The sequence below is a fragment of the Pholcus phalangioides genome, unplaced genomic scaffold (genome assembly GCF_987345545.1).
Source record: "Pholcus phalangioides strain wild (caught in Gottingen) unplaced genomic scaffold, Ppha-v1.0 ptg000022l_1, whole genome shotgun sequence".
Lineage (NCBI taxonomy): Eukaryota > Metazoa > Arthropoda > Arachnida > Araneae > Pholcidae > Pholcus > Pholcus phalangioides.
Window position 1 is genome coordinate 40152419 of NW_028301615.1, and position 25324 is coordinate 40177742.

General features: G+C 36.2%; 1 protein-coding gene across 1 annotated transcript; it reads right to left on the minus strand.

Moving 5' to 3' along the window:
* Positions 1 to 1062: 1062 nt before the first annotated feature.
* Positions 1063 to 24182, minus strand: LOC149070431 (dnaJ homolog l(2)tid, mitochondrial-like). Its single transcript, XM_089249697.1, has 9 exons — positions 23928 to 24182; positions 17485 to 17621; positions 14574 to 14657; positions 12976 to 13191; positions 12643 to 12795; positions 10038 to 10185; positions 7477 to 7544; positions 6913 to 7255; positions 1063 to 1417 (listed from the first exon to the last, which is right to left on the minus strand). The coding sequence occupies exons 1-9, from the start codon at positions 24058 to 24060 to the stop codon at positions 1302 to 1304; spliced, it is 1398 nt and encodes a 465-aa protein (XP_089105823.1). The 5' UTR covers positions 24061 to 24182; the 3' UTR covers positions 1063 to 1301.
* Positions 24183 to 25324: the final 1142 nt, after the last annotated feature.

Consider the following 25324-nt stretch of genomic DNA (forward strand, 5'->3'; position numbering starts at 1 on the left):
ATGAAAGCCTCAGACAATATTTCCAAAACAATCTTCCATAAAAAACTGAATGCACTATTGCTCTGTATTCACCCAGGTCCACACCAGCCCCTGTTGCGTTGTGAAGCGCTACGAAGAGTAGCAATAGTGGGGGGGAGGGCTCAAATCAGAGCAGAAGTGCTTAGAACAATGTTAAATGGAGAGAGATGCGAGGGATCGAGCACTTCAGTCCATGTGGAATGCACGCTAGTATCCAACTGATCATCACGCCAAACAACGATCTGTGTCAGAATAAAAAAACACCGTCCAAATGGAATGCGAATGAATGAGCCAATTTCTTTACCGCCTGCATTATTTTTTTCATACCACAAATGAACAGAAAAGATTGGAGGTGGTAGAATAAAATAAAAAAAAAATTAGAGGGAACGTTGCTTACAAAAGCAGAAACCATCGTGTGAGAGTACAAACATATAATAGAAAAAGATTTTTTGACTCCAACAGCCAAAGCACAGTTTACGCACATGCAGGAAGGTGAACCCAGTAGATGGTGTGTACACTGCAAGGAGATTTTTGGAAGCACTCATTTTCATACTCTGATTGGTACCGACTGTCAGACAAGCACGAATTCAGGGCAACGTGTCAGGAGGGACGATCTATTTTGAGTAGGTTCATTCGATTGTCCCATATTTTACGGTCAGACCAATTTCTCCCATATTATTCGGTTCTTGGGAGGAGTGATCACACACACCTCTGGATCCCCTGCACAGGGATTCGGCACTTTGACGCACCTTGTGACAAGAGAACCGTTTTGGTGCAGTTTGGCACAACTGCCACAGCTCTTGTACCCTTGCAACAGATAATCAGGTATCAAAAATCACCTCTGAACATTCTTTGGAACAATGGTCAATTATCTTATTGACCTTTGCTATTGCACCTTATCTGGATGCTGGTTTTTAAGAAAGCAAATGGATTTGAAAAATTCATAAATGGGAAAGAGGTTCGAAGAAATGTGATATGGTTGGAGCCAGAACATTAGTTTGTAAAAAGTGTTGGTTGATAAAATTGAGCAATTGAGGATAAATTAATAAAAAGCAAATTTGTATTTCGATGACAGAAAATATTGACAAAATGAAGTTGACATCAAAATTTTGGCTCAGATTTAAAATTTATATACATTTATTCAGAATCTGTAAGATTTTCATAAGTGGGATTCTACTTTCATTCACATGGCGTCAACCATTGACAGACTTATTTTGTTTTTCAAATTGCAATATACTTACTCTCTTGGACGCTATGCTTAATATAATACATGTGTTTACAGACTAAAGTTTGCTCTTTTTCGTATCGCAATGATTCTCAGCTTCATCATCTGTTTCAGATCCATGCAAAATATTCCGGATCTGCTGAACCAACTTGTCACTAGTCATGGCCACTTTGCCTGAAACAGAAAGATGTGATATTATCCCTATATTTTTCTTTTGCATTACCAATAACATCACATGTCATATTGTATCTTATTGGCAATGAGCTGCTGAACAAACATTATAACACAAAAAATATAACTATCATATCCTTGTATTATACATCCAACTTGTAGCGTTTTTCAAAAAACAGTCATGAAAAATCATTGTAAGCAGGAAATCTTAATGAGAATTAGCTAGAGTTCGGACTGGGAAAATAACTTGTACTAGGCAGGAAAATGTTCTAAGTGAGAACAATATAAGCTGGATCAACCGTACTCATGTATATGTTACAGTAAATGTGATAAATCTGTAATTATACATAATAACCAGTTATTATGCATACTTACCAATTGTCTTGGTAATTTTGATAAATTTATCACTTACCAATGCATATGCATAATACCCAAGCGTCACTGGTAAATTTGATAAATTCTAAAAATATTATCACTTTTACCAGAGATTATGCATAATACCCAAGGAGTGTTGGTAAATTTGATAAATACTGAAAACATCACTTTTACCAACATTTATGCACAATAACCACGTGGCATGCATAAATTTGAAAAATACTTGAAATTTATCACCTTTATATGTGATAATGCATAATACCCTAGCGTAATTAATAAATGTGATAAATGTGAAAAAAATTCCAAATTATTCTAGTATGTTTGATTAATATTATAGTCGAATCCTCGATATAATGATAAATTTTACAATCATACCCCCGATATAATGATAAATTTTACATTCATACCATGATATAATGATACAATACATGTATGAATTATCATGTATAGTATATCATACAGTATGCCGGTAAAAAAGTGATAATTTTTTAACACTTCTTAACTTTACCAACGGCGGGTAGTATAGTACCAGTAAAAATGATTAACTTTGGGAAATTTATCAAATTTACTAATGATGCTTAAGTGCTATACACATTTTTCCAACATGGCCCACGTCTTTGACCACCTGATTATATCTCTTCATTGAGACAGAGCGGCAGGCCATGTTTCGGCTAGGAGGAGGGTGCTTTGCATAATCACTGGTAAAAGTGATAAATTCAGACAAATTTATCAAATTTACCAGTAAAACTTGGGTGCTATGTGTAATCACCAGTAAAAGTGATTAATGTAGGAAAATTTATCAATGACACTTGGATAATACGACAGAGTACACTTAGGTAATACTATACATAATCGCCAGGAAAAGTGATAAAATTAAGGAAATTTATTAAACCTGCCAAAATGCTCAGCAACTATACATAATAACGGTTATTATGTATAATAACCAGATTTAGCACATTTACCATAACATCTACATTGATTCCCCCCGGGACAACCAAAACCCCAATTTGGAGATCAAGGTTTCCGCTAAAAAAACTGGCACATATAGAAGTCGACCTCCTCTCCCAAGTTTGGAACAAATTTTTGAACAAAAAAAACTCACTCGTATATGAATATATGCTGGGCATAATTTATAGAAAATATGTTATGGTTATAAGTACTGTATATAACTGTGTATAAGCTGACACCCCCATCCAAAAAAAAAACTTGAAGACCACCAAAATGGTAAAAAATTTAAAACTTGCGTATAAGCCCACTCCTAAAAATTTGACACATTTAAGAGAAAAAAATGAAAACTTCTGAGATATAACAAATAATTTAAGGAAAATACAACGCCACAACAGGCAAAATGCCCAATGAGCTGGCTGAGAAAAGATGCCCATAATAAATATGGATGTCATATTTCAACTATCTATAACTAACTATAATATCTAGTCAATATTATTCATCCAATATGGATTACAGTGCTGATTATAGATTTTGATATACGGGGTGATTATAAAAAAACTATCCCAACATATGGGCCCCTAACTATCATACCATTCACAGAAACTGAATGAAATTTTGGCATAAGGTATTTTGAGGTATGTGCTCAAGAATGATATGGAAAACAACAGTGTCACTCTAACAGTTACGGTTACAGTGAGAAAATTTCGAAAATATCAAATGGCAACACCAAGTTTTTTGTATTGGAATGCGATCTCCATACTGAAAAACACTAAATAGCGTTGGAATGGCACCTGTAGCACGAAAATCCCCGGAGCTAGGCAAGGAAAAAGTAAAAAGGACTTTGCCGTGCACCAGAGCATTAATGTTCGTTTCATTCGTCACACCGTTTCTTTGGCTGAGATCCCAGCCTAATTAGTCCTCCACAAGGTCATGTGGAAAATTTGTGAAACACAACAAAATGCTTTATTTTATGCTGCTTCTCTGTCCTTATTGGTTGTCCTCACTTTTAGCCTATCTACCGCCAGTGATTTTCATGCTACAGTTACCGTTCGAACGCTATTTAGGGTTTTTCATAATGGAGATCACATTCCAATACAAAAAACTTGGTGTCGCCATTTGATATTTTCGAAATTTTCTCACTGTAACCGTAACTGTTAGAGTGACACTGTTGTTTTCCACATCATTCTTGAGCGAATACATCAAAATACCTTATGCCAAAATTTCATTCAGTTTCTGTGAATGGTATGATAGTTAGGGGCCCATATGTCGGGATAGTTTTTTTATAATCATCCTGTACATAAAAACTTCATTTATATCAAATTTTACTGTTTCTACAAAAAACCAAAAGTGGTTCACATTGTAACACACTCCTACACAAGCAAGACAATATGAAATTCAATATGAGATCATAAAACCTAAAAAGACACTTATTCAGAAACAATTTTTATATTTAGCACCAAAATCTTATAACACATTAAGTAATGATATAAAATTCGAAAGAAACATAAACCGCTTCAAAATTTTTTTTATAGATTACATTCAATTTAAAGAAACACCAATATCCGCTAAGTGTTTAACCGAGTTTTATTTTGTGAAAGAAACATTAATATATATAAACAATAATATATATAAACAATAATATATATAAACAATAATATATATAAACAATAATATATATATTGGACAAAAATAATAATCATACTTTGTACTGTGCCTATTGTTTGATCAAACTGTATTATTTATGTGTCATATTTATAATGTTGCGTATTCGTATTTCAATAGCATGTGTTTGCCAACGATAAAATTATTTGTGGTTTCACCCAAGGCAGATCATATATAGATCTCTTGGGTCCATTATGGATATTTGCTTTTGATTTTCTCCCCCCCCCCCCATCCTACTGTGTTGTCTTCCTTTATTCATGTTTTGTCTTCCCCCCTCCCTTTTTTGTATGGTTGGTGTCAATAAATTCTAAAAATTGTATATAAAGGCTACAATGAAAAATAATCAATATCTTTAAAATCTTTTTTCTATTATTTTCAAATTTTTCAGTCAACACTTAATGAGACAGCCAATAATATTTTTCTATCATATCAATAGCTACCAGTACTATATGGCTGTACATGTAACTCGTGCAAATTCCTCTGTGGAATTTCTAACTAATCGGTACATGCCAGAATATGTTTTCTGAGTGCATGTGTGGCAGTAACGTATTTATGTTGTCAGAATTGTGCTTACTAAGAAATTGAATTTTCTGGATGTTAATGCCGAAACAGATATTTGGAAAGAAAAGTGATTTGCCTCCTCCGGGAATCGAACCTTGTGCTTGTTTCATGTTCTTGCTGGTGCTACTATTTGCCTTCCATATTTTGAATTAAAGATGCTTAATTCTTGAATTTTCATGTTATGTCCAAGTAAGTAACCAGGGGACTGCCCAGACTTTTCTTTTCTTGTAGGGTCTTGTTTTTGTAAAAAGGATCATTAATTTTGGGAAAAATAATTAATTTTGTGGGAAGAGAAGCAATCTAGTTAATCTATCACAAAAGAAATGAAATTTCAGATTTATGGTTTCATTAATTATTTCGTGAAGGGTTCGGAAAACTGATCCAAATTTTGGCTGGACAGACCCTGGTAACGCATTGAAAGTTTGCCTGCTCTCTTTGCATAGAGACTTTTTAAATGGGAGACTGGGTCAAATTTTTGAAACCTCAAAGTTGGAAAACGACAGATAACCAACTTAAGTCGACCACCACTATGCGTCAATGGGGTGTTTGAACACTTATCCTTGCGATAAGAGACCAGCATGATGCCCACACAGCACAGCGGCTATCAACAGCTCCAATGTGTGCAAGAAAGTAATAGTGTACAACATGTTTAATCTATTCGCCAGATATGCCAGATGGCTACCATTGGCTGGCCACAAACTGGTGTGATTATTGTGTTGAGTGGAGTGACTTTTTTGGAAACGCCTTTTAGCAGGAAGATCAAAGGCCTTCTGGACGGCCTTTGATCATTGGGTGAGATCTTTATTTGTTGCAAAACGCATTCAAAACACACTACAATTGGGAAACAAAAATTAGATGTTTAACAAGAAAAAAGTTTAATTTGGATTTTTAATCTTAACTGTAAATAAGTGTAGCCATTAAATGTTCTGACTGAGAAAACTGACTTTGTCTATTCCTTTGCTGCCTGTAAACTTAGTTTGGATTTGGGAATCCGGGACTGCAGCTAGGGAGACTACAATATCAATAGTGTTTCACTAGCAGGGGGGAGTCCTCTGTGCATTGCTCAGCCCTTGGGCCAGATGATGCTGCAAAGATGGGTTTTTTTCTTGGATCGAATGAAACCCACTTTCTGGGTCAGAATTAGTGAATACCTGCTAAAAGGGGCGAAATAATACTGAGGTTGATATTTTCCCCTCAAAAACTGATCCATATTTGAGCCGATTGCCCCCCCCCCCTCCCCCATAATAGGATTAAATTTTCAAACAAAAAACCTGCTTATACATGAGTATAAACTTTTTCTTTCAAACCAAACACAACTCAGGTCTGTCACTATCTATGGGCGATTTATTACCTAGTGAGTTGTGCCAGAAGTGTAACTGTGTGTACCTAACAGTCTAAGTGCATATGTAGTGTTGTGTTTGATTTTTCAGTGCTGCCATCCATATTTCAGAAGTCAAGTGAGTGATGTTATGATTGAATTAAAATTTGCACTGTTTGTAGGTCTGTTGCTCTCTGTGGCGAGACTTTTTAAAGGGGAGATCGGCTCGCATTCACGCCTTAAAGTTGGGAACCATAGAAAACCAACTTCAGTCAACCACCACTGTGGTGACGGTGGGGTTCAACCTGGGACCTCACGACGTGAGTCCGTCACTATGACCACTCAACCACCACAGCGGCACAAGTATAAACTGGATTTTGCCAGAAAATTTTCCGCTCCTGTAGATTTCAGTGCAGCTCCTCTTTCTGCAAAACGTTTTTCAATATGTTTCCTCCTTTCTATCCACCACATTGCTAAATGCAACTCAATATTTGGGTTAACATGTTTGATATCAAAATAACTTTAATCCAATTATCAATCATTAAATTTATACTCAAGGATGAGCAATGCATCACTTATGCACATTATTATATGATGTATTTCTATTCCACAAGAGAAAAAAATGAAATATTACCCGAATTGCTGTCCATGATCCCGTCTACTGTTCCCGGTGTACTGCTCTCAAGCTCTGCATAAGCGGTAAGAAGTGCTTTTTGTTTAGCTGTCAATTTCGATGGGACCTTGATTTTTATGTGCACATAATGGTCTCCATAACCATGGCTGTTGACTCGTTTTATGCCTTTGCTTTCAATCCTGATGCGTTGGTGAGAGACAGTTCCTGGAGAAATATTTAGGTTGAACTCTTCATAGAGACCTTTGACACGAACAGTTCCGCCTAGTGCAGCTTGAGACAAACTGATAGCAACATCTGTGTGAATATCTGCACCTTCACGTCTGAAGTACTCGCTTTTTGTCACCTGGAAAATATTTAGGAAATCAAAAATGGAGATGAAAGGAAAAGCCACTTAAAAATTGGGAAAATCCACTTTTGTGAATGCTTCGTATTGAGAAGAAAAAACTTATAGTGTATATTTGCTGAACAGATGCTGCTCTCATGTTAATTTCATTCATTATTACAAATAAAAAACAAAAACAACATCAGCGAGCAAAATCATGCTTCAACCACTCATTAACTTACTCGAAACGTTATGAAGAGTTCTTTAGATTTTGTGATTTGCATTCTTACAGTCTGTCCATCTTCGACACCTGAAACAAAGTAAACAATCATGTAATTTTTTTTACTTTTAAACAAAATTTTTCTTTATTGAAATTCTATCATGAATCCTGTCTTTTAGAAATAAATAATGCTCCATCTAGAGTAAAATTTCAATACCAAAGAAGAGTATTAATGAAACAATTATACATAACAATTTAATATTTACAAGGCTGACATACACAGCTGACACTCGGTTTTATGAACTTCTAATTTACAAACAGAGACATTTTTATGACCAAGTCCTATGGTACAAAACAATGTACCATTTCTCTAAACGTGTTTTTCATTTGCAAACTAATTTTTAAAATCTTTACAAGCTTGTAAGAAGGATTATTGAGTGTACATCCACACATAACAGTGAACAATTAACTAAAAAAATAAGCATCAACATATGCAACATGAAGCATGAGAAATATGTGCCGTCTGTATGCAAAGGAATGCACAACAGCACTTACCCTTTCAGTTCCATATGCATGAATAATAATGACAAGAGTACAGCCTATCGCAAGTGAGCTGTCCAATTTAGTATAGTCATAATGTTTTTGAAACCAAAAACAAAACCAGATAAAAATTGAATGCACTAGAGCAGCGTTCCTCAACCTATGGTCCGTGACAATGGCACAGGTGGTCCAAAGGCAGACTTGATAACTTACCGCTAACTGAATGAAAAGTATTCAATTGTTTCAATTGATATTAATAATGGGGTGAAATTAATATGGATTAATTAATTAATCGGATTAATATGGGATCAAACAAAAATCAGACCCTCACTCAATTAAGATAACCATATGTTATCAAGAAAAATGTGGGAATTTGAAATTTTAAATATGAGATATTCCTAAATGTAGCCAAGAAATGCAATTTACAAATTAAGGCTAAAAATCACTGAAGAGTGGGCAAACAACAGGCTGCTGCAAATCAAAGTGAATGAGAATGTATTTCACGAAACAAACATTCACCATAACTGACTGACCATATTACATCTGGAAAATTTGGATCTTAAATACACACAAATACGGACATTGCCCATTGTCACAAAATGTTTCCTCAAGTTTGCAAAATCACACATTGTTACCAAAACTGCTGAAAAATTACCAGTATACGAGAAATAAAAGGCTACTGGAAATTGCAGTAAGCTGAAATATGTTCAAGGAAAAAACATTGATATGATGACAAATATGAGAGATGAATATTTGTAGTCACAAATATCATAATATAATTCATAACCTACGAAATTATCTTTATTTACTACTAGCTGATACCCGGCGACGTTGCCCGCCCCGTAAAAAATTATATATGTATACACAATATTTTTTGTTTTTCCATCTGGTGTGTAGATGTACAAATTTTTGGGATTACTAACACGCGCATATGTCTAGCTTGTGCAGCGGATATTATTCAAATGCCTTTTAAGCATTTTTTAAATTGAAACTCTACCTCTACGATGGGCGGTTGATGAGATAAAAGCCACATTAGCACTTACAGGACACCCTGTATATAAACAAGCAAAAATACCTGTCACTTCCCAAGTTTTCTTCAATTACTGGGAGGATTGGAACAGTGACAAACCCTTATAAAGGAATAAACTGTTATACTGGCAGCATTAAAGATGTGACTAACCATTGTAAAGGCATATACACGTCTGAAACGCATTGTTGGGAACCACGGTAACTGAAGCAAACGTTCCAAAAGTAATTGTTGAGGCCCCAAAACCATTGTTGCCCAACAGTTTTTCGGGCATTTGCCCAGCTCTGACAAACGTTTGAAGTAGCCTACGGTTCAATACCGGTCCTGTTTGGTATACATGCAAAATCTGGCAACGATTGGCCAAAAACTGTAGATTTGTATAAAGAACAGGCAGACATACTTTCACATTTATATATCAGATTTTAGTGAACATTACAAAACCAAATAAATTTCGTTGAAAAAACGAAAAATTGTATGAAATAGTTGGGATGGCCAAAAATACAAGTCCTACAAAATATGGATATTCCTACATTCAAATGTCCTGTATTTTATATGGCATGTACACTACTCATGCTGTAAATTTGTTGAATTGTTTCAGACATTCTACTGGTCCCCGGGTTCAGAAAGGTTGAGAAATGCTGCACTAGAGCAAAGGTGCCTATACTTGTGAATCAGTGAAATAGTTTAACAATGTCACAGATCAGCAGAAATGGGATAACAGCAATTGTTTATTCATTTTTAACTGGTTCACACATGCAAAAAAGTTGAACACTGGATTAGACAGCGCCAATGCCATCAAACATCTATAGCATCACTAACACCCTTGACAAAATGGTAGTGACTGCACTGAAAGCTAGTGCAATTTAGAACCATGTATGTTTTCTGTGTATATCTAATAGATAAAATAATTTTGATAAGATAGTTGCCATTATTTTAAAAAAAAAACTGATCCCCATAAAATAAAAAAGGTAATAAAGGTACTTTCAACAGAATCAAAAATGTAGATGTGTGTGTACCTGCTGGAACAGGAACAGTAATATTTTTCCTCTGAACAGTGGTGCCTTTTCCCCCGCAGGTTGAGCAGGGATTCTTTATGTGTAACTTTGTGCCATGACACCTTCGACAAGTTGACTTCATCACAAATGGCCCAGTACTGATGGTCTCCTGGTGGATGCAAAATTTAAATATCTGGAGATTTTGCTTTTTTTAAGATTTAAACAAATTTTTAAAATGTCATTGATACAGTGGAACCTATTGCTAACAGGCACCCTTGGAACCAAACATTCTGTCCGCAACAGGTAGTAAAATAAATGCCTGTTGCTACATGAAAAAGTGTCTGTTAACAGAAGGTCTCCACTAACAAGGTGTGTCCATTATGGGAGGTTCCACTGTACTACAATTATCATTATATAAGAAGTTGCTGAAACATACCAAATTCACTGGAGACTAATAACACTCATCCACCATAATTTCCTGTGTACGATTCGCAACAGCTTATAATCCGCACACAAAATTTTGTTACTATTTCAGGGGTCTGTCCAGCCGGAATTTGGGTCCGGAAAACGGACCCTTCACAAAATTCCGGGGCTAAAAAACGGACCCTTCACAAAATTTGGAGGATAATAAACGGATCCATCACAAAATTCCAGAAAACGAACCCTTCATGAAAATTACGTCGTAAAAAACGAACTTTTGCGACTGCTGTGCGACAAAATTCTTATCAGTTATGACCCTAGTCGTAATAGAAAGCCATTGATCTTTTTTTTTAAGCATGCATGGCCACACACCACCACCCCCTCCCCCATAGATGAGTAATCTTATCTATAGAAGTTGTTGGTTGGATACCGGAAAACATGACCTTGAAAAGGCGATCGGAGAAAGAGCGTGACCTTGAGAGGGCTTTCCTTGTTTCTAGTCTTCTTGTTAGGACATCCCGCTGGTTGACCACGGATTGACCGCGTCCGATATTTTATCGCACAACCTATGCCATTATGCAAACGCTTTAGCCCCGCACTTCTCCTCAAATGGTCTTTGAATCACAACCTCTTGTTAGTCGTAAAATCGGCGTAGTTGATGCTTATTGTAGAATTGGATTTTTTGTGCACGTTTTTTTTCCAGTATTGCGCTTTCATTTTTGAAAATTTAATATGAAGCGTGGTCGACCATCAACAGGTGGAAATTCAAGGAATAGTGATTACTACATTAAAAAAATACGGCCAACTGACGTTCGGGGATGCAACTCCATAACATCGTTTTTTAAACGAGGATCTGAAAATGTCACCAAAAAGACGTCAGATACAGATAATTCCAATTGTGCTAACCCGGAAAAAATTACTGAAACATTGCTTCCTTCATCGGTTTCGAACCACGCTGTCGAAACCTTGGAAACGGCGCGATACATTACCGATTTATCGGAGGCGCCTAAAGACATTACCGATTTATTAGAAGCGCTGAAAGACATTTCGGATTCTTCGAAAGACATTGCCGATTCGTCGGAAGCGGCGGAAGAGATTACCGATTTATCGGAAGTGGCGGAAGACATTGCCGATTCGTCGGAAGCGGCGGAAGAGATGACTGATTTATCGGAAGTGGCGGAAGACAATTCCGTTTCTTCGAAAGACATTACCGATTCGTCGAAAGCGGTGGAAGACATTGCTGATTTATCGGAAGCGCTGAAAGATGCTACGAATTCGTCGGTAGAGCCGGATTTTAAGAAAATTTCATCTACAGAAGCTAGAAAAATGGGTCCAAAAATACCGAATTTGGTGAACATCGCACGTTTTGAGAAGCTTCACAGTTGGCTATGTTACAGCATTTCTGCATCTGGCTTTCTTTGCAAAATATGTTCTACATTTTTTTGATAAGGGACCCTGGATTGACCAAGGGGTGCAATTTGGTGATCACCCAAGACGATGTGTCAACAAGCATATATATAGCCAGAAACACAAACAAGCTGTGAGTGCATCCAAAACTAGGAAAATGATAATAAAAATGAAATGAAATAGGAAAATGAGGTTGCTGTTTAATTAGTATTACTTTCACTGCTATTTTGAACGTTTTCACAAAAATGAGGTACATTTTCACAAAAATAAGGTACATTTTCACAAAAACAGGACCCTGTGCAAAAAGTCTGGACAGACCCCTGTATTTAGTTTTCATGATTTGACACAATGGCAATAATTAACATTTTTGGAAAAACAGACATCAGATAACAGACTTTTTCCAGGTAAATTCTTTAAGAATAATTTATTCCCCTAAAAGTGGGGATTTTTTTTTGCAATAATGGCCAAAATATGGGAAATATAAGAATTTTCCACAATTGGAGAAGTGATTTGAGTAAAAATTTAATAGCCTTCCAGAAAATCTGATAGAATGGCAGCTACTAAAATGGATGGAAAAAGTGGCCAACAACCAGGTTAGCAACAAGTGTAAAAAATTCTCAAAATGCTGTAATTTCTCTCAGCCTTCTCTCCAACGGAGAGTACATAGCATAATAGACACAACCCAACTTTTATGCATAACAATCATGAAACATCAAACATTCGTTTCAACAGAATGCTTATAAATGAACTCATACCAATATATAAACATGCATACAGATACGAAACTCAAAATATTTACCATGCCTGTACCATTGCAGAAAGGGCAAACCGATGCTTTTGTACCTGGCTGGCAGCGAGATCCATGACAGCTGGGACATGTATCAGCGATATTAACCGCAATATCTTTATTCACACCACAGGCTGCTTGCTGGAAAGTCAGATTCATGTTAACCTATAAGAATCACATTTTTATTTAAAATGTTGAGTATTTCCTCCGATGAAATGTCAATATAATTTTATTACATTGGAAATTTTTCTTACAAATGAAAAACAACTGATGTTTGTAAATTGGGAGGGAGAAAACCATAATAGATCATGTGATTCCCATAAATAAATGAATTTTTCACTTCACCTCGTGGGAGCCAAATCCAAATTGAGACTCAGCATAATCAGATTCAGGAAATCCTCTCCGGAATCCAAGATCCTGGAATATGTTTCTGAACAACTCCTCCGGATCGATGGAAGACGCGAAATCTTGGAACCCTGATGCACCACTAGTTGCGCCAGCGAAACCACCTGTAGAGCCCCACTGGTCATATTGCTGTCTTTTTGAGTCATCGCTTAAGACCTTCGAATAAGATAGATTAGAGATGTAAAACTCTAGAGAATAATCTCTAGGAGAATATTCTCAAGAATTTTCTCATAGAGGAGAATATTTTCCAGAAGGACTGCTATCATAAATTACTAGAGAATATTCTTATTGAAAATAATAAGTATTCTCAATTTATTTATAATAACTTTTCCAGAGAATATTTTCAAGAATACATATTAGTAATAGCATGGATTACAATAAATAATCTGTATAAACAACTTGAGAATATTCTCATCTTCAGGAGAATATACTTTGGAAGGGCTATTATAAATGATGAGAATAATTTTTATTATTCTTGATGAGAATATTCTCCAATCATTTGTAATATAGTTATATATAATATTCTTGAGAATATTCCCCAGAAAAACTACTATTATAAATTACTGGAGGATATTCTTATCAAAAATAATATATATTCTCAAGTTATTTATAATAGTCCTTCAGAAAATATTCTCCTCAATGAAAATATTCTCCAGTTATTTATAACTGTTCTTCTTTAGAATATTTGTAATAACATATATTATAACAAATAATCTCTATAAATAACTTGGGAATATTCTCGGGGGGGGGGGGGAAGGACTGCTATTATAAATTACTGGAGAATATTCTTATTGAAAATGATTCGAATTATTCTCAAGTTATTTATAATAGTCTTTCTAGAGAATATTCTCAAATATTCTCCTCGATAAGGATATTCTCTTCGTCTCGCTCCCTATTGTGAAGACAGTGAATATCAAAGTTTGTAGCCCACAATATTAAACTTTAAAAGCAAGAAAATAAAACCACTATGGCTGAATTGCAAAACTTGCAAAGAAATATGAGTGATACAAAATTTAAGTGTATGTACATGGAAGAAAATAACAGTTCTGTATCTTCTTAGAATGAAGGTGAAGAAGCTATAACAATAGCTTCCTTTGTCAATCAACTTGGTTTTACTCTTTGCTTTTAACTAATTTCTGAAAATTAATCTAATTTTGAAATAACTTTGTTTAGAGTTTCTAAAATCTTCGTAACCAAACTTTTAAAATCTCTCGCCATGAGAATATTCTGAGAACATTCTTGAACTAAATGTTGTCATTATGAGGTAATTATGTGAAAAACTGTTTTGTTTTAAATGTTCCAGGCATTGAAAACTGAATTATATTTCACATAAATATAAATAAAAACTTTTTTTTCATTATTTAAAAGAAAAATGAATACTCTCAATTGTTCTCCGATTTTTTTAACATCCAGGAGAATAGTCTCACCTCACATCTGACAGATAAATTAAAAATTTTGAATTCATGTCATTTTTGCTGAATGTTAAAAGCAGTGTACAAATAAATCTCACGATATGCTGAGAAGAAAACAAAACTCACCTCGTATGCTTCAGAAACTTCTTGAAATTTTTTTGCTGCTTCAGGATCCCCTTTATTAATATCTGGATGATTTTTCTTTGCAAGCTGCAGAACAAATAAAAGTCATGTAACTAGAACGAAAGACACCTAGGATCTATCACACAATGTGATTTCAGAACATTGTACCATGAAAACTGTTGTGCTTCCAGAGATTTATTCAGACCTGCCAACCTCCACAAGGTAAAAATCCTATAACTTTCTCATGAAAATCTAGCACATTTTCTTAAAAATCCGGCAAACAAATACAAGGCTTTAAACCCTTTAATGTAGGTATGTAACCTTTTAGGTAGGTAAACCCTTTAATTAAAGGTATGTTTAACCCAAACATACCTTTAAATGTTTAAACATTTTTATGGGCATAATAAGAATCAAAATAACAAGTAATACATAAGGTGATCATATCACTCATATTTTATAAGGCATAATTTCATTTTTTGTTATCATTCAGTGTCCAACACTTCCAAAAAAATGTCGAGCTTTTTTAATGATGCTTCCATGAATTTGTGATATTTACTGGACACACATTTTCGTAATGTTAAACAATTTTCATGCAATCATTATAATTGACCAAGATTTACAGAAGCCCTCAATTTCCCACCTATAGACAGTTTTCAGCAATAAATTAAGAATTTTTGCCCACAACTGGCAATGTCCCATATTTTTGGGTGTATAGATGTGGACTTTCTGTAATTTCCGCTATAAAATATAGTCAGCTTGGTAATACATAGAGAAAATATGGCAATTGAATCATCCATCAGTCATTTTACAATTAAACATGCATATAAAGAAAATGTTTTAAATGTGAATGGGCCGCAATGTTTATGTTCATAGATTTAGATGGTTTTGACCACCTTTCATACAGGCTTAAAGAGTACGTAAGTGGAAAATAATCCTAATCTTCTGTTTATTAACATTTAAATTAACACATAATTATAATACTATTATCCCCAATTCTAGATTATTGTCGAAATTGAACATGAGTGCTTAACAAATTTTAAATGGAGTTTGTACGGAGATAATCCAATGTCATTATGATACTGGTGTAGACTACCCACATAATGGTTTTTTCTTTCGTCTCGCCCCTGCACTTTTTCTTTTTTCTACATGCCCACAAGTTTTTGCACCTGGCGCATCTTTAGTCATCAATCAGTGGGCCATATTACTTTAAGTAACTATTTAGAAACTAGAGGGTAGAGTAAATACAACAGGCGGCAATCTTGAAGAGGCAACAATTTTAAAGGTAAAAAGATTTTTTTACTCCAAAATTCTAACACTAATATAGAAGGAAAAAAAACTTTTTTATAAAACTTTTTACTTTTACAGAGGGGAAATGGGTAAAATGAAGTTCTCCTCCTCCACCCCTCATATGCTTCCCTCATTTCCCCCCACCCATGAACACTTTTTACAGTTATTCGGTTTCATTTTCTATGAATATGACCAGCCAGAGTGAGTCAACCAAAGCTAGTCCTCAGCTAAGTCCTCCTCCAGACAATCCCCATTTAAACTAATCCCACATAGCTCACCAAAATAGATTTAGAGCGAGTCGACTCGGCCTGGCAGTTATATATATGGGTGCATGTATATAAATGTATGTTGTTTTTTTTTAAATTATTTTCCTCTCTTTATTCCAATTCTCTATTATTTCATGTTCACAAAGTGCATACTCTTATTGTTGTATTCATGTTGCTCACCAAATGAAGTGCTAAGCGAGATAACATGGGTGGTCCCTAATTGTATATATTCCCCCACACGACATTATTTGGAATATTTTCATCAGATCCACCAGAGCGAGTGAGCTCGGCCCAATAAAACTGATGCTGGCTTCTAGCCCACAACTTACCAAGGCCAATCAAATCCATTTGCTTCCTTACTAACAAGGTGTTAAGAGAGTTGACTTGCTCCAATGGATATTTTATATTACACAATAAGATTTTTGTTTTGTTTGTTTGTTTGTTGTATCCTTGTGTATAATATGATAAGTGTAAGACAACAGATGAGATGTGTTTGAGAACCACTGTAACCAAAGTAAATATTCCGAAAGTGATCATTGAGGTCCAGGAACCATAGCTGTGTGACAGTTTTTGGCACATTTCGGGTATTTGCTCAGCTCCAACAAACTTTTAGCCTATCATTCAAGTCGAGCACCGTTTGGTATATATGCTAAATTTAGCAAAGATCGGTCTAAAATTGAGTCTAAAATTACATTTTATTTCAAAATAAAATACAAATATTAATAAAATTTGTATAGAGAACATACAAACAGAAACACATAGAAAATCAATTTCATGTATAGAAAGATTTATTTTTTACCTTTTTCCCAACCACCTTAGTGGGTAATTTGCCTGTTGCAACCTCTGATTTTTTATTTATATATCTGTGGCGAAGGTTCCAGTGTTATCCAAAAAAAAATTTGAAGACTAATTTCACTCCTATCATCCAATTCGGGCCCTGTTTCATATATATGCAAAGTTTGGTGCCAATTGGTTCAAAATTGTATATTTGTATAGAGAACATACACCATGGGCGTAGATACGGGGGGCATTGCCCCCTCCAGCATCAAAGATGGAGTCAACTGATCTAATGTATATGTGTATATATAAATTGACATCATCATCACCGTGCCCCCCAGCAATAATGACCATGCCCTCCACCTTTCAAGTCTATCTCTGCCTATGACATACACACAAACACAGATAGAAAATCAATTTTATATATATATAGATCATAAATTTGGGTAGCCTAAAACATGGAACCCTGGGCAAATGCCCATGATACCCATGGGAAAATCGGGTCTTAACTGTGCCATTGCGATACAATTTTGAAATTCAAAACGCTTATGTGGGAACGATAAAGAAAAAAAAATATCACCTACTTCATAATAAGCTTTTTTAATGTCTTTCTGGCTAGCAGTACGAGGCACACCCAGTATCTTGTAATAGTCCTTTGAGTATAAGTCTGATGATGTGAGAAAACTGCGGTGCTGTAACACGACCTGGAAATTCTTCCTCGCTAGAAAATAATGACAGGTTAATTAATTTTTTTTCTAAGACAAAAGCTTTGTTGAACTTCAAAAGTTACTAATTTATAATCTTTTTACAAAATTAAAAGTTTCATCAGTAAGTATGCAGTAATGAATCAATAACACATTTTTGTTTGCTCTTTTTTTTTCTTTTCTGACACAAAATAAAGTGTTCCAGACTCTGTCATGAAGCTGGGCTGGGAGAGATCTCAGCAACAGGTTAAGTCCAGTGGCAAAGTTCTGGCGTTCATTCATTCAGTAATGAATCATGCCAATACAAACTAATAGGACATGATTAGCAAAAAACAAGGAATTATATGAGGGTTAATTTTTTTTCATTTAACATTTGATAACAATGAACATAACTTGACGAATTAAGAAAAAAATATATAGGTATCTGCCAGATTTCTAAGCAACGCATAATTTTTCAATTGAAAAACTGATCTAAGTTATAAAGGGTTATGTAGCCGCAGTTGATTGAAAGGGGCTTTCTTGGGGCAAAAGGCCTTTCATCGGTACACATCAGTGCTGGACAAATCTATTACCAACATACTCGGAGCATGTATTTTTTTTTTTTACCACATGCCCAATGTGGCATGTAAAAAAATGAAACAAAAAAAATTCAACACTTCCGTTTTTTTTAATTTTATCATTGACAATCTGCGGTGGATTTATGGTTTTGTTGCCTGTGGGCTACACAAATTTCGAGCCAACCTTCTCCCATCTAGAGTAATTTTCTCGACCACTCATTTCTCTCGAATTCGGCCAACTTGTGAACTTGTGCTATAACCCATTTGCCATCCACACCCCACCCCCGTCACTACTATGCCCAGTGTCTCTAAGTCAATCCTTTGGTCACTCACATGCTTGCTGCTTGCTAACTGTTTTATGAGTAAGCCAACATATGCTTGCACACTCTCTAGGTCACTGTCATGCTTACATACTCCTTAGGTCACTCTTTTGGTCACTTATGCTCACACAGGTCAATCTCTGACTGTAAGACCAGTCGAGGCCCAGGCTCTGATCTAGGTAACTTGTTTGGCCATTCATATATTTGCATATGCTCTAGGGCATTCTTTTGGTCATTCACTGAACCTCACACTACAGGCAGAGGCTATGGTGGGCTATATAAATTTTGCCACCCTTCCCCTATTCTAACAATTTTCTGACTATGCATTCCTCAAATTTGCCACCTCTCCGAACTTGTCGCTCTGGGCTATAGCCTGTTAAGCATTTCCTACAATTATGCCACTGTCAATGATGAAGCAAGTATTCCTACACAAAAGCATAAAATTCTACAGAAATACTCTCTTTGAAAGCCATGATCTGTAGCCAACTTATTTTTATCTATTTTTACAGTCCTAATACAGTCTCATCACAGAGAGCAACAGGCCTGCACACAATGATACAATGATTCTATCATTAAACTTCACTCATAATTAGAAAAACTGATGGCAAATGGCAGCACTACACATAACAAGCATTACACAGAAACAAACTTCACGTCAGGTTCACTACACGCACACACACATTCAACACATACATCACCATGTTCCAATTCGTTAGAAGTTCCACAGGGGAATGTGACAGGGTTGGCAAAAACCCAACCCACTGGGTTTTTTCAGGTTTATGATACTGGAGCATGAGGAAAGCAAATTATATATGCTGTAGCCTACATAAATATAATAGACCTTGCGATAGACCTAATATGGCAATTATTTATGTAGTTATTATATCAGTGGTGGCTCATTACAGGAAATTTTGGGGCGGGGGAGGGGGCAAAATCGTTTTACATCTTATTATAATAATGGGTTTGTAAAATAGGTTTTTTTTCAAACCGATTTTTTTCAGCCCGACCCCTATAATCTAAATAGCATTGAATACATAGATTTAATAATGTATTTCTCTTTAGATAGAGTATGGCAACTCAATAACACCATTAGACAGCAAAATGTTTGCGAGTAAGTGCAGTTCTAAGGTGTAATGTGTGTGTTTGGTGGGTTTTTTCAAGGGTTTTTCTTCTACTTCTATAATTTTAAATAGCATTGAATATAGATTTATTGATGCATTTTTTCAGACTATGACAATGCAATGGGGCCTTTCAAGTATTACGTAAGCAGATTTTTATCCCTTTTTGGCCCCCCTCCACCCTTTATCAGCAAAACTCTGACCCTCTCCTTTGTCAGCTCTACTCCTACCTTCTAACGCATATTTGGATCAGAGACGTACGCTGGGGAGGCATGGGGCGGCTCATGATTCCCCCCAGGCAATCAAAAATTTATTTCTTGATACAAAAAATATTAAAAGAAAAAAATTAAAATTCCTTTATATGTTGTTGTAAGAAATTTCTGTTAATTTCAATGCTATTTGAAGGCTAAGAACTCTTAATTTTTCATTTCAACTCTCTTAACTCTCATTTCTCTTCAAGATTTTCATTGTGAATCGCCCTCTCAGCCATACGTGTGAAACTCATGACCCTGCGGACCAAATGCCGCCCTCTAATGTGAATAGCCCCCTCAAACCTAATTTTATAAAAATGAAGATTTAATCGGCACATTCACAGATCGCTTAAGTGACCCGTGGCAAAATTCCAGCGCATTTAAGCAGCCCATGGCAAGTTTCAGATACTCAAGTAGGCCAGCAGCACATTCACAAATTACTTAATTGACCCGCAGCACAGTTCCAGAATACTTAAGAGACCTGTGGCACATTTATAGATCTCTTAAATCACGTGGCAGTTTTATAGTAGTTAAGCGGCTCGCACTACAGTTCTACATCACTCAAGTTACCTGTGGGTCATTCCTAGATTACTTGAGTGATCAGCATATTTACAAAGTATTTGAGTGACATGCAGCAGATCCCTACAGCACTTGAGTGGTCCGCAAAACATTTCTAGAGTACTTAAGTGGGCCGGACACGTTTCCAGATCACTTGAAGGATCCGCAGAACACTTCCAGATCACTTGAAGGATCCGCAGAACATTTCCAGATCACTTGAAGGATCCGCAGGACATTTCCAGATCACTTGAAGGATCCGCAGGACATTTCCAGATCACTTGAAGGCTCCGCAGAACATTTAGAGATCTCTAAAGTGGCTTTATAGAGGACTCACTAATAGAGAGAATGTTAGTTCAGGTGCCCACAAACTAGAGAAAGGATTTTCTCATTTTTTTGGCACACTCAGTAAAGATGTCATTAAGAATGTTCCTAATTTTTATAAATGATCGTTGATGATCTAAGCACCATTCAACCCCCCCCCCCCACAAATCAAAGGTCAGCAAACCTGAAACACCCCCCTCCCCCATCGATGCTGATGTAATACTTGAATGACCCCAATAACATCATTAGAAAGCATACTGCTTGCGAGTAAGTGCAGTTTTAAGGTGCAATTTTTGGTGGGTTTTTTGAGGTTGGGCAAAATAAGACCAACCCTGAATGTGGGGAAGGTGCATGTATGGTTTAGAAGTAGTCCTAATTTTTAACAGCTCGCTGCAGTCATGGGCTTTCATATAGGCCTACTGCAACTGGGCTCATAGGCTGGAATCTTTGGCCCATTGGCTTGCTTGATAATTTCAAAGCAGTGATGTGCAAACAAAAGACGTTTGTTAAAGATTACTACTAAATATTTATGTGTGTCAGAAGTATAATTTATGTGATACCTTGAATATTGTGATAAATGAATTTGAATTCTTTACGCTTTCCCGTACAGATAATTTTTGAGAAATGTGCATAAATATTTCTTGACCAGTGAAGCTTTTTTAAAGAGTGTCCGGGTTTATATTTATATTGTAGAAAATATTTATTTATCATCCCTCCTGACGAGATCTAAATATCAGGAGGGATGGTTATACAGTCGAATCCCATTTTAATGAATACTGTTATAGCAAAAATTTCTAATTCCCCAGATAAGTTTGCATAGGAACAATGGAATTCCTTTATAGCAAAATTTCATTATAACAAAGTGATTTCTCCGTTCTCTTGGCATTTGTTATACCAGGATTCGACTGTATTATTATTTAAAAATTTTTATTATTTGCAATCCTGTATCTGGTCTAGGATGTTATATTTTTAATCTGATCCCCTATTCAGTTGGAGAATGTTATTTTTGTCATTCGATTGTTATTGCCATTTTTTTCATTTTCAACAGCCATCATATTATCCCTTTTTTGGTGATGCGTTGGAGATGTTTTTTTCTACGGCAATAAAGACGTCCAAAAGCATGACTCTGTTTCACTCTTGGCGATTTCTTGTCACGAATTTTGTTTGTTTTCCTAGCCAAAGAAAAAAAACTGCCAACGCATCGCCAAAAGGGATTATACATAGCTGTTCCTGTATTAAGGTTGATTTCTTCATACTCCATGCTCTAGTCAGCATGCGTTTGCCGAGATGTTAAATATTTGAGTTAATTCCCAATATATTGTATACTGATGCTTGGCGACTTTTTTTTTATTGCCAGACCCAATTTGACGCTATTTGATAGGATTACCAACGGAATGATGAGAATCAATAATCAACAGTATTGTTTGCTCAACTTATAGTCTGTGGACCAAATGTGCCCCTCAGAGTGGAACTGAACTAATCGGTACATTTACAGATCACTGGAGATCTGCAGCACATTTTTCAGATCACTCAAGCGATCTACAGAACATTTACAGATCACTCAAGCGATCTACAGAACATTTACAGATCACTCAAGCGATCTACAGAACATTTACAGATCACTCAAGCGATCTACAGAACATTTACAGATCATTCAAGTGAGCATCCATGCTGCATTCATAGATCACTCAAGTGAGCATCCATGCTGCATTCATAGATCACTCAAGTAAAGAATCCACACTGTATTTATAGATCACTTGAGTACAGGGCCATGACTGGAGGGGGAACAGGTGGGTCTGATGCCTCAGGTGCCGAGAGGCATAGGCGGTCTAGACCAGACCAGAATCTGGGTCTTGTCTGGCACTTCAGGGTGGCATAGGCGGAGATTGACTTGGAAGTCTGGTGGGGGGGGACACGATGATGTCAATTCATATATGCATTAGATCAGTCGTATAATCCCCCCCCCCCCTGTATCTTCGCCCATGCCGGGGGGACACAAATTTCACCTTTTAACTCTTTAATGCCCAGATAGAAAACCTGGGAGGTTTGCAAAAATACCAAGTTTTTTGTGTTTGAAGTGGACTCGTCCAAATTTCACCCACTTTCCCTCTCCCCACTCTTTCTCCATGAGTTTCTATTCATGCTAACCTTTGCATTGACGTTCACCCTTTCATTTCAATGGATTTTCGGGAGATAATTTGTCTACTGAAAACACACCCCTTTCCTCACAGTATTATCTCTTTGTAACATGCATTTACTACCCTTATCTTTCTATAAACGAAAAGACTGGTATACATGAGTGTGAGTGCAAGGAGGTGTGATCCCTACAGGTCTATTGTGTGAGAGGGTCTACTGTGTCAGTAAGGAAGGCAGTACTTTACTTGGATATAATCAGTCCATTCTCAAGGAGCATTCTAGTACATCAGCTTTTAAAGTCCCATTGATAGAGCGTTGCAGTTGTCTTTTCCGTTCCCGCCTCTGACAAGAGCTTTCATCTTCTTCCCCGTTGGTGATAAAAGCCCACCCAAACATACCCATACCCCCTAGCTGGGTCGAGTTGAGGTGGTTACGGGCATTAACCTACTCGGCCGACATGGGCGTTATAGTGTTAACCTCTCTTTAAACATTAAAAGGAGGGTGCCAAAATGTGTGCTCGTCCCGGCTGACCATGCATCTAATTGCATCCCCAGCGTAAGTGATTTGCTGCACATTTACGAATCACTAAAGTGACCTGCAGCGCTGTTTCAGATTACTCAAGTGGCCCAGGTTACATTTTCAAACCAATGAAGTGGCTGGCACTCTCCTAAAGGTTGAACCCCCCTTGGTTTAAAACATGTGCCAAAGAGTATGGTGATGGCGACATATCGTTGTTTCGACGTGGTCAAAAACTTGGCGACAAAAAGCTATGTCGTATATTGGGAATTAACCAATATTTGTTTGTGTAATATGGGTTTTTCATATGACACATGTACTGCACCAGTAAATTGGAAATATATCAAGCTAGAGTTGCGTTAGGCAGTTAAATTAAAAAACATACTCGACGTGTTTTAATCCCGTTAATATCTTGCGGCCCGGTGCGATCGCGCCCTAAGCACCAACCCAAGTCGTGGCCTAGGCTAGAGCCGTGTCGGCCTACCTACCCTCCACATGTGCAACACGATTTAAGCTTCATAGTAAACAAAAAGTAAATGAACAAACCTGTAACTAAAAAGATGGGTTTTAAATGCGAGAAGTGTCTTCTCCCTCGTGTAATTTCACCTTGGAAATATATTAGATTAGCGCGATTTCTAATTACAGCGACGCACGGCCTGAGTCTCCCGTAAAACACCATTTTCTATTTTTTAAAAATTCAAACTTCGCAGTTTCACTAGGAGAGAAAATAAATCCCACTTATATACAGCGATTATTTACTTGCGCCATTAGTAAACATGCCGGAATTATTTGTGTCTCGTGATTATACAGCATATTCGTCATTATTGGGCTTCAACCCTGCGGAATCAAGAAGATACAGATGTGACAGAAGACACTGATCATATGTTTCTTTGAAAACGAATAAATGAAAAATTTCTGATCTGAATTTTTTTTTTTGCGAATAAATACGAAATTTCTGATTTAAAAAAATTTTTGCGAAATTTACGTATCCCTAGTCATGACCCAAATTTGATCCGCAGCAGCATCTGACATGGGCAGTGATTGTAACTCGTGGGAAAAATTGGTCCACATGGGAAATTTTGAGAGTTCATCAAACAAAAAGTATAAATGCAAAACAATTATGCTTTTCTAATGTAAAATACTTAACTGCATATTTCCACCAATAGATAGCAGGACAATTTTCGGAATCCGTGGGAAAAATTTAGTCAAAAGGGAAATTTTGCTTGACGAGGTTACCATCACTGGACATGGGTGATATGAATCCACTACAATTCAGATATAAATCTTTTTGTTGTGCCACTGATTTCAATGGCATCAAACTTTCAACAGTCTAGGCTGAAACCTAGAAATTTCTTTGGGGGCTCTCTTGAGCCATGATTTGATAAATTTGGGGGGGGGGAGAGAAGTCAGCATCCAAATATTGTCACAGAATTCACAGAAATGCTGAGCAAAATATTGATACAAAAGTATTAATCATGAATTTCAGAATTGATGAGAATTTGGAATTAATAGAAATAAGTAATTTTGAAATTAAAATGAGCCTTTATAAGTAGAAGAAAAATATATTATTCTAGAATTAATGAAAAAAGGCTAAAATCCATTACAGAAATATTTGAAAATTAATGAAAAAGAAATGACTGAAAATAATTCTAGAATTTGGTAATAAAAATTCAGAATTTAAGACAGAAATAATTTTTCATTTGTGAAATCTTTTGATTATTTGAGGATCCTTTTTGATTCGGGGGCACTGGGATCAGAACCCTGCAGGGTCCCCATGGGAGCCCCAACCAATAAAACACCACTGACTAACTGAAAAGTCTATTGATATTTCTGTGCTCAGATGGCAAAATGTCATAAGAGTCTCTTTTCCCAAAAAATTGAGTTGTTCGCATTCCAGAGTCTGTCAAAATTTTGTCTTTCTCTTTCAGTTTATGAGGAAACAA